The 14,024-nt window shown below is 41.1% G+C and overlaps 2 protein-coding genes across 6 annotated transcripts in view; one reads left to right on the plus strand and one right to left on the minus strand.

Moving 5' to 3' along the window:
• Positions 1–2,397: 2,397 nt before the first annotated feature.
• Positions 2,398–9,900, plus strand: l3hypdh (trans-L-3-hydroxyproline dehydratase). 2 transcript variants are annotated; one of them, XM_006797120.2, is made up of 7 exons: positions 2,398–2,625; positions 5,421–5,905; positions 5,978–6,147; positions 6,584–6,706; positions 7,575–7,712; positions 8,876–8,997; positions 9,293–9,900. In XM_006797120.2, the coding sequence occupies exons 2-7, from the start codon at positions 5,428–5,430 to the stop codon at positions 9,384–9,386; spliced, it is 1,125 nt and encodes a 374-aa protein (XP_006797183.1). In that variant the 5' UTR covers positions 2,398–2,625; positions 5,421–5,427; the 3' UTR covers positions 9,387–9,900. The 2 variants fall into 2 exon arrangements, with proteins under 2 accessions (XP_006797183.1, XP_006797185.1); XM_006797122.3 differs by having other exon boundaries at positions 2,401–2,625; positions 9,383–9,900.
• A 68-nt stretch (positions 9,901–9,968) lies between these two features.
• The window catches only part of daam1b (dishevelled associated activator of morphogenesis 1b), a 42,759-nt gene continuing 38,703 nt past the window's right edge, over positions 9,969–14,024 (minus strand). For all 4 annotated transcript variants that reach the window (XM_006797115.3, XM_006797112.3, XM_006797114.3 and 1 more), the window contains 5 exons: positions 13,738–13,845; positions 13,482–13,542; positions 13,264–13,395; positions 11,844–12,014; positions 9,969–11,386 (listed from right to left, as the gene is read on the minus strand). In XM_006797115.3, the coding sequence (XP_006797178.2) occupies positions 11,174–11,386; positions 11,844–12,014; positions 13,264–13,395; positions 13,482–13,542; positions 13,738–13,845 (685 nt within the window). In that variant the 3' untranslated portion in view covers positions 9,969–11,173. The remainder of the gene's footprint in view (positions 11,387–11,843; positions 12,015–13,263; positions 13,396–13,481; positions 13,543–13,737; positions 13,846–14,024) is intronic.

Here is a 14,024-nt window from a genome sequence, read left to right on the forward strand (position 1 = left end):
GTTAATTATCAGGTAATTAAATGTGCCTTACAATAGCAAAGCCTCACTGCGAGCTGTTTTGATGAAATCTAATGTTATATATACATATAAATCTATATGCATTGTCTTATTTAAAAACTCATTTCCTGTGCATGTAAAAATAAAGGACAGCAATGCAATAATGCCACTTTTACATTTTTGTTAAAGGTTTCTTTTCCTTCAGGATGCGAACATGTCACCAGGTTTTTGCAGCAGACTCATTGTGCATTTTTCTTCACGTAGCTTTGCATCTTGCTCAGGTATCTTTGTTCTCAGACTGAATTTGAACGATTTCTATTTATTAGTCATTTTGTAAGATAAATGGTACTGCATATCCTGTTTTAATCGTTTAAATGATGGTTCACTATGCATATCTAAAGGGAAGGTGCACTAAACTCAGTTTGTTCATATTTTTTTGGTGGTTTATGAAACCACTGGGGAAATGCTGTGTGAACTGTAAGGGTCCAAGCATGTGACTGTTAAGTATGTCTGTTCTATGTTACGTTCAGAGACGACCTTGCATGCATCCGAGGGAGCCTGTCAACTGTGAAATGAGTAATGAAAAGTAATGCCTGCTCACCATCTGTTGTTTAGTTTCTTCTCTTATGTAACACAAAAGTCTGCCTTTAAACTGGAAAGTGCAACACGCAAGCGGGTTTCATGTAACAATGTTTTGTTTAATCCAGGTGAGTCACAGGAGGATACCGATTACAGTGGATTTACACTTTCTCCTTTCTCATATTTCTCCTTTAAATATGATTTTTATTTAGCAGTTGACAAACAAAGCAACACTTTTGCACTGACTTCTGAATTATCTTTAAACATCAGTGCTAATAAGGAGGGAAATAGTAGGAGGGAAATAGTAGGATGGATGGATGGATGGATGGATGGATGGATAGATAGATAGATAGATCACAAATACTTAATTGTAGGTCCCCACATGGAGATAAAAAGTCAAGGAGACACAAATTATGCTGCGTAATTTTTTGATAATTTGGCATAAAAACAAACAGTATTTCCCGATCTTACATTATAAGAACACTGGACTTTTCAAGGTGCAGGTCATGCTGTGGATTGACATAAACTTGCCTAACCTCCAGCTATTTTAGAGGAAAGGAGATGCTCTTATCCTACCTACCTAAAGTATTTGTAGCTAAAATTAATTACAATGTAATTTCAAATAACATACGAAGAAACTGCATTTAATTTCAGGGGAATTACACCTTTATAAACTGGTCGTATTATAAAGTATTACAACTGCTGTGCAGAACATAAATACACATGTAAGAATTTTCGCTTTTTTAAATTTTATTTTAAAAATAAATTCATTTATTATTATTTGGGGGGGGGGGGGGGGGATTTCTCCTGGATACGATCTTTAATCAGAAACACTGAATCGGTTTCAGCCTATTTTTGAAGGGTTATATAGCATATAGACAGTGTTGGGAAGGTTACTTTTAAAATGTATTCCATTACAGAATACAGAATACATGCCCCAAAATGTATTCTGTAACGTATTCCGTTACGTTACTCAATGAGAGTAACGTATTCTGAATACTTTGGATTACTTAATATATTATCATGCTGTTTACAACTACATGAATGTACTATTGTTGTGATTTATTACTGTTACTGAAGGTCCGCGGCTCCGAACCGTAGTAAAGGGACCTCTGGCTAATACGGTGGGTTCTGTGTCAGGCTCATAGCCGAAAACTAGCTTTACTTTGTTGTCTGGGTCAACTTTGCTAGCGAGAGACAGAGAGAGGCGTTGAAAGGCTGCTCCAACGGAGCTTATTGTTTCGGAGGAAAACACGAACACGGTGTACAGTCGAGTCTTAATAGCTTACTTACAACTGGGCTCGTCAGGCTCTCTTCTTGGCTGCAGTGGTTATTATTATATTTACATGCTTCCAGCTCCCGTTTTTGCTCGATGACAGCTCGTACTTTTCCTTTTTCTCCCTCCCTCGCTCACAGACACATAACGGGTATGGCAGTCCATTCTCCCTGCAGCACGGACTACACTGCCTATGATGCTACATTCTTTAGAGCTATACCTGTAGCATTGTGCCTATTAGCTTAGCACAACAACAACAAAAAGGCCTCTCTCACCCAGGAAACACGCAGAGAGAGAGCGTCACCCTGTAACCATGGCAACCCTAACGCTGCCGCCTGGAACTACAGAACGTAGCAGTCAAACAAAACCCAAACAGTCCTGACCCGCCACAGTATGAAACAGGGAAGTACCACCGTGTAATCCATTTATTTCAACAAAGTAACTGTATTCTAAATACCACCTTTTTAAACGGTAACTGTAACGGAATACAGTTACTCATATTTTGTATTTTAAATACGTAACGGCGGTACATGTATTCCGTTACTCCCCAACACTGCATATAGAGAAACACATGTCTGCATCTCTGTGTGAATATAAAACTGTGTACTGGGCTGTTTAAAGACTAACTTCGTGCAGCCCTCCAGAACAGCGGGTGGCACTAATGCTTCATTTTAGTGTCTTTGTGTAACTGAAACACACAGAGAGAAAAGAAAAGAAAAAAGTAGGAGGGCTGCACAAGATTGAGATCTGAGCACAGAGAAAAGTTACAGCAGGTAAGTAAACTTACCAGAGCTTTAGTTCTTTTCCTCTTTGCAGTTGTGTGAGTCAACGCTGGGTTTTTGCTGCCTTTTACTGGAGAGTTGCGCTGCATGCACTCCGTTATACCTACTGCAGGCATCCAAACGTTTAACTGGGAGAGTTTGTATTGTGGCGGAATATAATAACACGGCACAGCATGTATTGAGAAAAACAACAATAAAGTCCCCACTATAAACCCGTTTGCTTTCAAAAACGAATATAAGCAAAACTGTTGCTCATAAATCATTTTTTACGATGACCTCAGATCAGCCTGCACAACATTCGCCTTTTGGTGCCTGTTTTGTCAAATTTAATGCGAATTCATGTTCAATATTTGCTGTTTACTGCATCTACCCTCACATTTCTTAATGTTAACGAATGTTTTGATCTAAAGTATGAATAAACGCATAATTTACAGGAGTTAGATGCTCAACAGCTTCCACACTGATCATAGAAGACACAGCAAAGTCTTGAACCCCTCCTCATTCTTCATATTATGCTTCCAAAGAGTTATTCTTGTACTTTTTTAGAAGTTCTCTTGAGCAATAGTTCTTTGGACATTGGCTGCTTTTTTCTTTACTCGTTTTTATGAGGAATGTTTTTGTTTGTCAAGCCACTTAACGTGAATCACTCAAGCATAAAAAGGACACTACTACTACAACTGTACTAATACTTTGTTACTACTGGTTCATCTTTTGATGAACCAGTAGTAACAAAAAGCCAACTTTAAATAGTATCTTTATCCACTTTGTTACTGACAGACTGTCACAAAAAAAACACAATTTGTCCCCGTTTGTTTAGCTGAATCTACAAAAAGATAACACAGTTTAATAGCTACAAAATAGAATAGTATTTTTACAGAGCTACTAGCCAAAAACTTGGCATAGCTCACCATGGTGTACGGTATTTTCTTTTTTTCTTTTTTTTAAATTGTAAAAACTGGACAAGTGGACAGACTTTTAGGTCTGTCACATTATCTGTTTACAGCAGAGGAATGATATCTGGAAGTCATGTCTTAAGTAATATGGAAAAAATCCAACATGACCTGACACATTACCTGAGTGCTGGATCTGGCCTTTTAGCTGATCCATTTACTGTTCATTGAACCCTCATCAGAAATGGTCTCAGTGGGAAGGGTGGGTGTAATTTATTTTCATGCCAATGATCCCAAATACACTGCAAATGCATTAAAAGAATACCTGGATAGAAAAACATAAAATGGAACACTGTCAGTCATGGATTGGCCTCTCCAGAGCCCGGACTTCAACATTATTGAAGCAGTGCATGGTCATCTTGACAGAGAATGGGACAGAAGGCAGCCAATGTCCAAAGAAGAGCTTTTTTTTTTCTTTCCCACCTGTCCCATTTGGCTCTCTTGCCATCAGAATTATTGTCTAAAGGCAAAGAAAGATGCCCAACGGATTTATTTTACCAAATGGACCATCCCGGCCTTGCCGTATTGGTCTATTTGATTCACCTTTGCTTTTATTGATTATTTTATTTTATTTTATTTTCGCTTGCTACACACAGGACAGACTTGACTGGGGGAAAGAAAAGGGGGAAAGAAAGAGGGAAAGAAAAACAGCGGGGAAGAGGAACGGTGATAAAGGGCAAAAACAAAAACTAACAAAACAAACAAACAAAAAATACATTCATCAATCACCTGGATCACCTGTTGAGAAAGAAAAAAGAGAAAAGAAGCAAAAAAAGAGAGCAATATAATAAACAACATCATCGCGATGACCTATGTGAATATAACAGTGAAAACTAATTATTGAATATTATTGTGCCGCACGTTGGATCGACAGCGCACAGTGTGCTTTGAGGTAGGAGCCAAAAAGGGTGTAGTTTATGTGTGTGAGCACCCGTTTGTACACCTGTGAGCATGAGCGCACTTGTATTTAAAAGGTTCCTTCATGTAATGATCTGCTAGAGGGTGTGGGGAGCCACAGCCCCTTCCTCCAGGGCATGAAGCAGGTATGGAGGAGATTAAGGCTCCAGACATCCAGAGACCCCCAGAGCACAAGAGACCAAGGAAGACCAACAGAGGGGCAACCGCGCCACTCTCCCAGAAAGAGCTGAGGAGAGCCCCAGATGAGGGGTCACTCAGCAGCCGCGGAGCAGAAGCCAGGGGGGGTTGCAGTGACGTGCCCGTGAGCTCCGCCGGCAGCCAGCTGTGCCAGAGTGACTGAGCTCCAGGCCGAGAGGCCCCAGGCCCCAGGCTCCAGGCCCCGACAAGCAGCCTGGACACCCATCCCCGGACACAAAGAACGAAAGAAGAGCTTTGAATGTCCTTCAAGAAGCCTGGAGAACTATTCCTGAAGTCTACCTAAAGAAATGACAAGAAAGGTTGTTTAAGAGAATTCAGGATGTGTTGAAGAATAAAGACGGTCATACCAAATATTAACTTTCAAGCTCATTTTCAAGCTGGTATCAACTGACAAAGGTCCTACTTTTTTAGCTGATCTTGTGGCCTCAATGTTACAGATGAATTATCACTCAGCAAATTTGGCTTCAAGCAGAATTTAGCATTCATAAACTAAACACGCGACCCAGACACCGAGCTATAAATCCAGCTATAAATCGCTTTAAATGTATTTGTTACCCATACTCCATATGTATGTTTTGATTTGAGGGATAATTTTCAAACAAAGCTTGCAGGCAGACTCAAAAGTTTTCCCATGCAAGTGTTTACATTTAAAAAAAAAAGGTGTATTAAAAATATAAACGAGTTTATAACCCAAAGGATTGTTTTGATTTCTGAGATCAGCGCTGAGATGGAAATGCAGCTTCCACCTCACGAGGGAGGCGAGCTGTCTGTGGTCGACATGCACACGGGTGGAGAGCCTTTGCGGATCATCCTCAGTGGCTACCCAGAGGTCAAAGGCGACAGCGTGCTTTCCAAACGTCGCTACGTCCGGGAACATCTGGACCACCTCAGGAGGGTGCTGATGTATGAACCGCGAGGACACTACGACATGTACGGGGCCCTGATCGTGGACAGCGAGTTACCCGAGGCCGACCTGGCGGTGCTGTTCATGCACAACGAGGGCTACAGCACCATGTGCGGCCACGCCGTCATCGCACTGGGACGCTTCGCTGTGGACTACAAACTAGTGAAAGAGCCGAAGTCACCAGAGACACAAGTGAACATCCACTGTCCCTGTGGCCTGGTGAAGGCCTTTGTTGAGTACTCTGAGGGGAAAACGGGAGGAGTGAGGTTTCTCAGCGTGCCAGCGTTTGCATTTGCTACAGGTAGCACAAAGGACTGTAATAGTTCTCAGGTATTTGAATGTTCTCCAGGACTAATTCAATATTTTTTACCAGATGTGACAGTGTTGGTGGTGGGGTTTGGTGAAGTAACGGTTGACATCAGCTACGGAGGAGCCTTTTACGCCTTTGTGAATGCCCAGAAGTTTGGTCTGGATGTGTTCAAGTCCAGGACTCGGGATCTTATCGACGCAGCCACAGCTGTGACCAGAGCTGTCAAATCTCAGGTGATCAGCTGACAGGAAATTAAAAAAACCCTCAGCATTATTACACAGACAGTGAGAATATCACTTACTAAATTTCTAGTAATCTAAAAGTCTAAATAATCCATACTTTAATTTAAAAAGGGGAAAAAGTAGGCCTGATCTTATATAGAGCTGCTTTGAATTGGCAGCTTCTTTTTTGATTCATTACATCTGCTTTTAGGGTGTTGTCGAATTATGGCTCAAATGTATGCACAGGATATTTTTAGAGGCCACAAGAAACATCTGGTAGTACTTATATGGGATGCAGTGCATGCCTGTAGAGCTTATAGCAAAAAATCTGAGCATTACATGACCTCTCAGCTTGATGTCACCCAAAAGTATCTGGACATGATGCTCCCAACCATATTCCACAGTGTGAACTGATTTCTTTTTCTACCTTATTTTTATTATCCTTTAGGTGAAGTTGCATCATCCAGCCAGCGATGATCTGGCCTTCCTGTATGGCACCATACTAACAGACGGGAAAGACGATTACTCCCCTGAACCCACCGCCAATATCTGTGTGTTTGCTGAAGCTCAGGTATGTTAGTTCCTGCTGGTGGAAGGATAAACCGTTGTCATGAAACCTGAGTGTGGGTAACGCTATAGTGAGAGGCGTGTACTACGTTTTATTGATTAGAATTTTAAAAAAAACTAAATAAACAAGAAAGACTTCAAACTACTGATTGAAATCCTAAGCTTTTTAGAAATATGTTTAAAGAGATCATAAGAGAGAAGAAAGCAGTAGTTTGATGGAAAATAAGGAAAGTCCCCCTGCTGGTCATTAAAAATAATGCAGATTTAAGGCACTTCTTATCACCTTTTTTTGTTTGTTTTGTTTAGGCCCTGAATCCACATCCAACTTTAAATACAGTCTTTAGTCCTGTCTAACCCTGAAGTAGCTCTAAGTGTACACTTAAGCACATTTGTCTTAGAAGGGCTGCAGCTTCTAGGAAGTGCTACAGCTGGTCAATTTAACAAGTCACATTACAATTTGGAACAGCTGTATTAGCTGAAGCTAAGGAAGAGCAGTTGTGACTGTGCTCACAGCCAGCAGTTTGACAGTGCCGGAGATCGGCCTTTTACAATGAATAATGAGCATTATGTAAAGTGGTCACATTGTCTTTTATTTGTGCAGTCTGCAGAGTTTATCATGAATGAAATGGACAAACACAGCAACTGTTCAGATGAAATATGAAAGAAAAACAAGACATATTGCAAGAAAACACGTTTGGGGACATTTTTTATTTGTTGTCACTTTTTAAGTCTTTGTCCTTACTTCCATTATTTGAATCCTCTTTAAGTGCTCAAGTGTTGGAATCATACAAAAGACAATAAAAAGGTCTGTGTTTTGTTCATTGGTGTCACCTTAACTTCATGCAATAGGAGGTTTAAATTGTGCTTCTCAGGTAGACCGAAGCCCGACTGGTTCTGGTGTCACGGCTCGAGTAGCTCTTCAGTATCACAAAGGTCTCATCCAGCTGAACCAGACCAGGACGTTCCAGAGCGGAGCCACTGGGTCCCAGTTCACAGGAAAGGCTGTTGAGGTATCGCAATTTCTGTTCTCTTGTGGAATGAGGGTGATTGCCTCTTGTTCAAAGAGTGAGAAACGAAAGAAGTGCATTTTGTAAAAAGACCAAAAGAATAAGTAAATATTTAGACGTTATGGCGCAGTGGATTTACGATGTATTGAAATGTGCAGGATTAATCCAAGTTAAAAAGAACACGTTTTGTGTGTTTTGTTTCTAAACAGTAATACAGTTAATAATACTTAATCCTAAGTGTAGGATTTTGGTGCAATTTAATATAGCATCGCTTTGTTTGGCTCCTCAGGTTGACAGTTTCTAAAATACTGATTTGAAATCCTGTATTTAAATGTCTTAGAGTGAAGTCACCATGAAGCAGATGCTCCGGGTTTCTCTTACATCAAAACGCAGCACGCTGATGTGTGGACTGACAGCAAACAAATCACTACTTGCTGTCAGAATTACTCATCTTACACATTGCATATATCATCTGCAGAGGAATAGTTTATTCTAGTTTCAGTCAGGTTTCAGACCTCATCACAGCACAGAGCCAGCTTTAGTGAAGGTTACAAATGATCTTATGGCTTCTGACAATGGACCACAAGATTTTATTACAGTAATTAGAGGATGCTGCAGGTATTAAAGGTACTGCACTGCAGCGGTTTGAATCACATTTCCAGTTTGTTTTGAGACTACAGTTTCTTCATGTAAATGGAGATTAATCTTCACACAAGTGTTAAATTAATTCAAGGCATAGCATGCATTTTCACTGCTATGCAGATGATACCTAACTTTATCTGTTCAGGAAGCCAGAGAACATACCAATTAATAAAACTGCAGGTCCTGGATGACCTCTAATTTCCTACTTCTACAACATGGTTATTATCAGGATGTCTTGAAAAGCCTTCAGTTGATCTAAAATGCTGCAGCGAGAGTAACTACAGAGAAAACATATTTCTCCCAGACTGTTTTCTCTAGATTGGCTCCCTGTTAATCTAAAATCAAATTTAAAATCCAAGATGTTGTATTAATGTAGGGTCTTTAGCTTACAATATAAAGTGCCTTGAGGTGACTGTTGTTGTGATTTGGTGCTATATAAATAAATATGAATTGAATTATTCTTTTGAATCAGCTCATCATAGAATGATCTGAAGCATTTATTGTGTTTCTGTCTTAATGCTCAGGAGACCAAGTGTGGAGACTTCAAAGCTGTAGTGGTGGAAGTTGCTGGCAGAGCTTTTTACACCGGAGTTTCACGCTTTGTGCAGGAGGCAGATGACAAGCTGACACATGGTTTCCTGCTGAAGTAAGCAAGACGTATAGGTTTTCTATACAAAAACAAATTAAAACAAAGGTTATAATGGTAGTTTTTAATAAGACAAAAACACATTTTATGAATAGAAAACCGTTTAGGTGGCCAAGACTTGGATCTGTAATGAAGAAAATAAGACCTTGGTGGCCTGGTTTACCTGAGTAGTAAATGAAGAAATAGTTTTCCTTACCTGTTTTAAGAAAAACAAAAACTATTATACATCTTGTGAATCTTTAAATTGTCCTAAATCATATTTAATAGATTAACAAAGTACATAACTAACTCTTAGATACTGCAAGGAGCTCAGTCACTGGTACTCTTCCACATCCATTGAGTTGATTCAAGCATCTGACCAAGATCCCTCCTGGGTTCCTCCTAGGTGAGGTGTTTCAGCCACGTCAAACTTCTGGGGCGGACTTGGGACATGCTGAGTGTCTCATCTGGCTTGGAAAACCTCAGCATCCCCCCAAGAGAGCTGGAAGAAGGGTTAGAGAGAGGAAGGTCTGGGTTTCTTTGCTTTGCTTAGACCCTGCCCCAGATAAGCAGTAGAAAATGAATGGATGGTTATAACTAAAGATAAAATCTGAAGAACAGCTAAAAGGAAGTGTACTGCCATTCAGATATCTACTAAAATATTCTTGATAGTGAACTTTGATTGTATATGTTAATAAACATAAATAACTATGTTATCGTGTATGACTGAATGTAAAAAGGGATTTTTGCTTTGATGATTTGAAGTGTACATTAAATGAAGTGCACATTAAATGTTGTTGCATTTACTGACCACTAGATGGAGCCACAATGCTGGTTACCTTTAGAGTTTAAAATTCAGCCACATAAAAAAGATGCTTCCACTTCCTGTTCAAGGTTTTTAGTAGCAATAAACAACTTTATAAAACCAGAGTCAATGCTGCGTGAAAGTGCATGTGTTGAAAAACAATATAATCAAACTCATCAGTAGTTTTCTCCCATTTATTATCTTTAGGTCATTGTACAATGGAAGGCAGTTTAAATTATAAAAGTTCGGTGGAGGTGTCGGCTGGATGGAGTCACAAGGCTGAAGGGGGAACGTCGCACGTCCACATGTCATGTTTTCTACAAGAATGAAAACATCACATGTGGAGCAGATTTTTTTCTGCCCTTTCATTTGATGCAGTGTAAATCCAGCCAGCATGGAGCAAACATTTCATCTATTCAAATAATAAAAAACATTTAAGGAGGGCACTCTCTTCAAAGGGGAAAGACAAGTGTATTGCATTAATTTCAATGGTATTTAGCATTATGAATTCCTATGTGCATGTGTAACAAGCACACACGCTTGTATACTATAGATGTATGTAATGTATGACACGAGTGTCCACACACCTGTTAAGAATTGCAGATCAGGCCAAGGCCTTTGAGAGTACCCACTTAACAAAGAAACGAAACAAAATCAAATCAGAGTTAAGGCCAGCTCGTAACAGGAAAATGTTCAAATAAAAACATACAGTGATCAGATTTATATATATATATATATATGTGATGCACGTCAAAAAAAGGTAAATACAAAAAAAAAAAAAAGACCCTCAGCTGTGTCACTTGCAATTAAAACCACATCCGTCTATACAACACAGTCTCTCAGTCCTGTGATGGCTGTGACTGCAAGAGAGCGGCAGCATCAAGAGGAAGCTTAGGTCTAGTCTTTCTCCAGAAATGATCTCTCGGAAAATCCAGGCAGGTGAAAGCAGCACACCTCAGTCTGTACAAAATGGCCCCATTTAGAGGAATAGTCCTCTTGCTTTGATCGAGCTTCCAGCCTCGGAAACACTCGACCCGATGCACATTTCACTCTGTGCATAGATTCACGTACAAAAACGGCACCGAACGGATCCTGTCAAAACACCCGTGAAAACCTTTCTCCAGCATGACTTAAAACATTTCTTTTCCTCCCTCTTGTTTGGTCCAAGAGTATCAACCTTTGGCTTCTGCTCTATTTCTTATCAAAATCTTAGAGGATGAGAGGTCTAATCATGTTGTGCTGTGTGTGGCCCTGCTGCGATGACGCAATGCTGTGGTTCACCCGAGCCGAGGTGGGTGGGAGTGGAGGAGGGTGAAGAGGAATGTGGATGTCAGTTCGCCCCAGAGGGAGGCTGATGATGATGAGCAGGGGGTTGCGAGTGATCGAGCCCATTTAGAAGTTCAGCTTTGTGACTGGTCGCTCCCTGCCCGAGTCTGTGCTCTGGTTGTTGATCCGCTTGCGGTTACGTTTCATCTTGGACAAGTCCTTGTCGAAGACCTCGCCCGACCGCAGCGCTGACACGAGGTCATCAAACTCACCGCCATCCTCCTCTCCGTTCGCTTTTGCTTTCCGGGCCTTTCGCTCCTTCTCCCTCTGCTCACGTAGCTGGGGACACAAATGAAAACTGGCATTTAAATATCTGAAGAGCATTATTAGCTTTGCTTGGATACGGGAATCTGAGCCCTCCTGGTTTTTATTTATTTATGACTCAGAGAAGCAGTCCCGTAATAACATCCAATTTGACTATATAATATCAATGCACTGTATAATGCAATGAGCTGTAGAGGAGTTTAGTGGGCAGATGCTGGAACCTTTGATCTAAGGTTAGGAAGCCATTTTCAGCTCTAATCTAATCAGACCTAATGAGATGCACAGATGTGAGTCATACTATCTTCTCACGTGGGACAGAAAACAGATCAAATATATTTCCTATGACTGTGTAACGTTTGCTAAATGAAGGCATTGTAGTATTTAATAAATTAAAGGTGCTAAATAAGTGTTTAATAGCAGCTATAGCTCTACTGAGAATCTCAGGGAATGAAAAGAGAGATCAGTCGCATACCTGAGCTTCTACTTTGGCCCTGCGTTCCTCCTCTTCCTTTCGTTTTCGTATGTTCTCGTTCTCCTGCTGAGCCTCTGTGAACGATTGCAGGAACTGGTCGAAGATGCCAAAGAACTCATCTGGCTGCATCTTACTGGCATCCTCACCAAAGTGCTTTACTGCCCTCAGGAACTGCAGGACCAAAGAGAAGAGGAGGGGGCACACGAGATTAGATTTACAGCAGGACGCAGCAGAACCGCGTTTTATTCCATCTTTGACTGCTTTACAGGAGAGTCATTAGGCCCCAGCTCTTTGAAACCAGAGCAGGGCAGGAGTGGTCGGGCTTTGAAGCCCGTGTTCATCCAGATCTCACCGGCTACTGATTGCAGCTGAGGTCAGAGACTGGAGCCAGAGCTCAAATTAAGGCAATGTGCTTGTTGGGTGTTTTTCACAATAAATTAAAAAAGAAAAAAAAGAACATCCAGATGCAAGATCATGCTGGGAAGATACAGCTTCAAAAAATGTGACTGCTAACAGCAGTTATGGCATAGACAGGGAAACTATGAGCTGAAAAGATGCTGAAGTTTTGTTTTTTTTTTCTCTAATGGGGGAAAAACAAAGAATACATTTCTTTTCCTCACAGCAACAATCAAACACTATTTCACAGTCACCTTTTTCTGCTTTCATTTTGTTTATATGCACAGAGCTGATGCAGTGACCCTCTTAGAGGGTCACCAGGTTATCTGGCTCCCAGTCGTGAGTACAGAGGGCCACTGCAAACATTCAAATATTTAACCGTGGCATACTGTAAATGATTAACAGCAACTAATGGTTCCCATGTTACCAGCTGAGTCCTCATGTCAATGTGGCACACACTGTGGGACATATAAAAATAATAAAGAAAAAACACCTCTTCCTGCCATTCAGGAAGACAGACACATAAATCCCATGTTAGCGTGTCAAACTGCCCTTTGAAATGTGAACATGTTCAGGTTTCTGCTGGTAGTCAAGTTTAGTCCCCATAAAATCCACATTTGCTTCGTCTTCGTTTGCTTCGATGCTGTGATTCTTTTTGCACAACATAAAGTGACATGTTAAAGTTGGCAGGTGTAATCTGATGTCCACAGTGTGAAATAATATTAAAGCCTATGTTCCTGTTTGCACTCTTGGCCCTCACACATGGCAACAAGCAGGCCGCACAATAAAGTGTCGGTGGCACTTCAGCAGGAAGCCGAAACGCTTCTCCTGCTGGTCGCTTTCCTAGAAAGGTCCCTGGCGGGGTCAGTAAGGCTTGTAGAAACAGCTGCATGGAGAGGAAATGGGATGCAAGCTTTCAGCGCCTGTGTCTGCAGGCGACTGCGACGCTGTCCGGTCTGCTCAAACGCACGTGCACACCCTCGGGTTTTCTAGAGAAACCACACAGGCAGGCCGAATGACTCACCAGTTCTTTGGCCTCGATGAGAGAGTCCTCGACATCAGTGAAGCTGAAGCTGGCCACGGTGATGAACTGGCTCACCACCGACACAAACTTGTCACCCGGCTCCTGCGGCCCTTTCTTCTGGTATTCCAGTTCCTGCAAGTGGAAATCAAAAGGAGCAATTAGAAAGAGAACATAAAGAAGAGCTCTGCTGAGTTTGCAAATAAATATCCATGACTTACGCTCTCTACACTTTTTAATCCACTGCGCAGGTTGCCGATATCTTTTTCCAGCTCCGTCATACTGCGTGGAAGAAAGAAAGGTCATCACCATTCACTTAAAAAGGAAGTAGCTGAAAATTAGGTTCCCCATGCAGATGATTCACTCTTTACAGAAAACTCTTTTTATATGCCAACAATTGAACCACAATTGTTGGCATATTTTACAAACAAAAATTAGGAAAACACTTGGGAATCACTGCTCCCGGCCTTTACATACTTGACTTTGGCTGCCTCTGAGATACTCTGCAGGTCCTCCTGGAACTTCAGGACTTTGGGATATTTCTTCTCCAGGATGGTGATCAGATAGTGCAGCAGAGTAATGTTTCTGCAAACACACAGCAAAATGTGTCAAATGTGCAATATAGGGCTTTCATGATGGACTTTCAGATATGAACATCCACATGAAATTTCATCACTATAATATTCCCAGATGTGACTTTTATACACCGCATGCCATTCTTGCTACTGCTGCCTGCAAAGTTTTAATACCACTGTTGAAAAATG

Source organism: Neolamprologus brichardi, chromosome 15 (assembly GCF_056152115.1).
Source record: "Neolamprologus brichardi isolate AB-2024 chromosome 15, ASM5615211v1, whole genome shotgun sequence".
Taxonomy (NCBI): domain Eukaryota; kingdom Metazoa; phylum Chordata; class Actinopteri; order Cichliformes; family Cichlidae; genus Neolamprologus; species Neolamprologus brichardi.

Bases quoted from the DNA above. Each gene is read 5' to 3' on its own strand.
- l3hypdh (XM_006797120.2), top strand. From the start codon at position 5,428: ATGGAAATGCAGCTTCCACCTCACGAGGGAGGCGAGCTGTCTGTGGTC. The intron at 6,148-6,583 runs GTGATCAGCTGA...ATTATCCTTTAG, and splicing joins CCAGAGCTGTCAAATCTCAG to GTGAAGTTGCATCATCCAGC. The intron at 8,998-9,292 runs GTAAGCAAGACG...ACTAACTCTTAG, and splicing joins ACACATGGTTTCCTGCTGAA to ATACTGCAAGGAGCTCAGTC.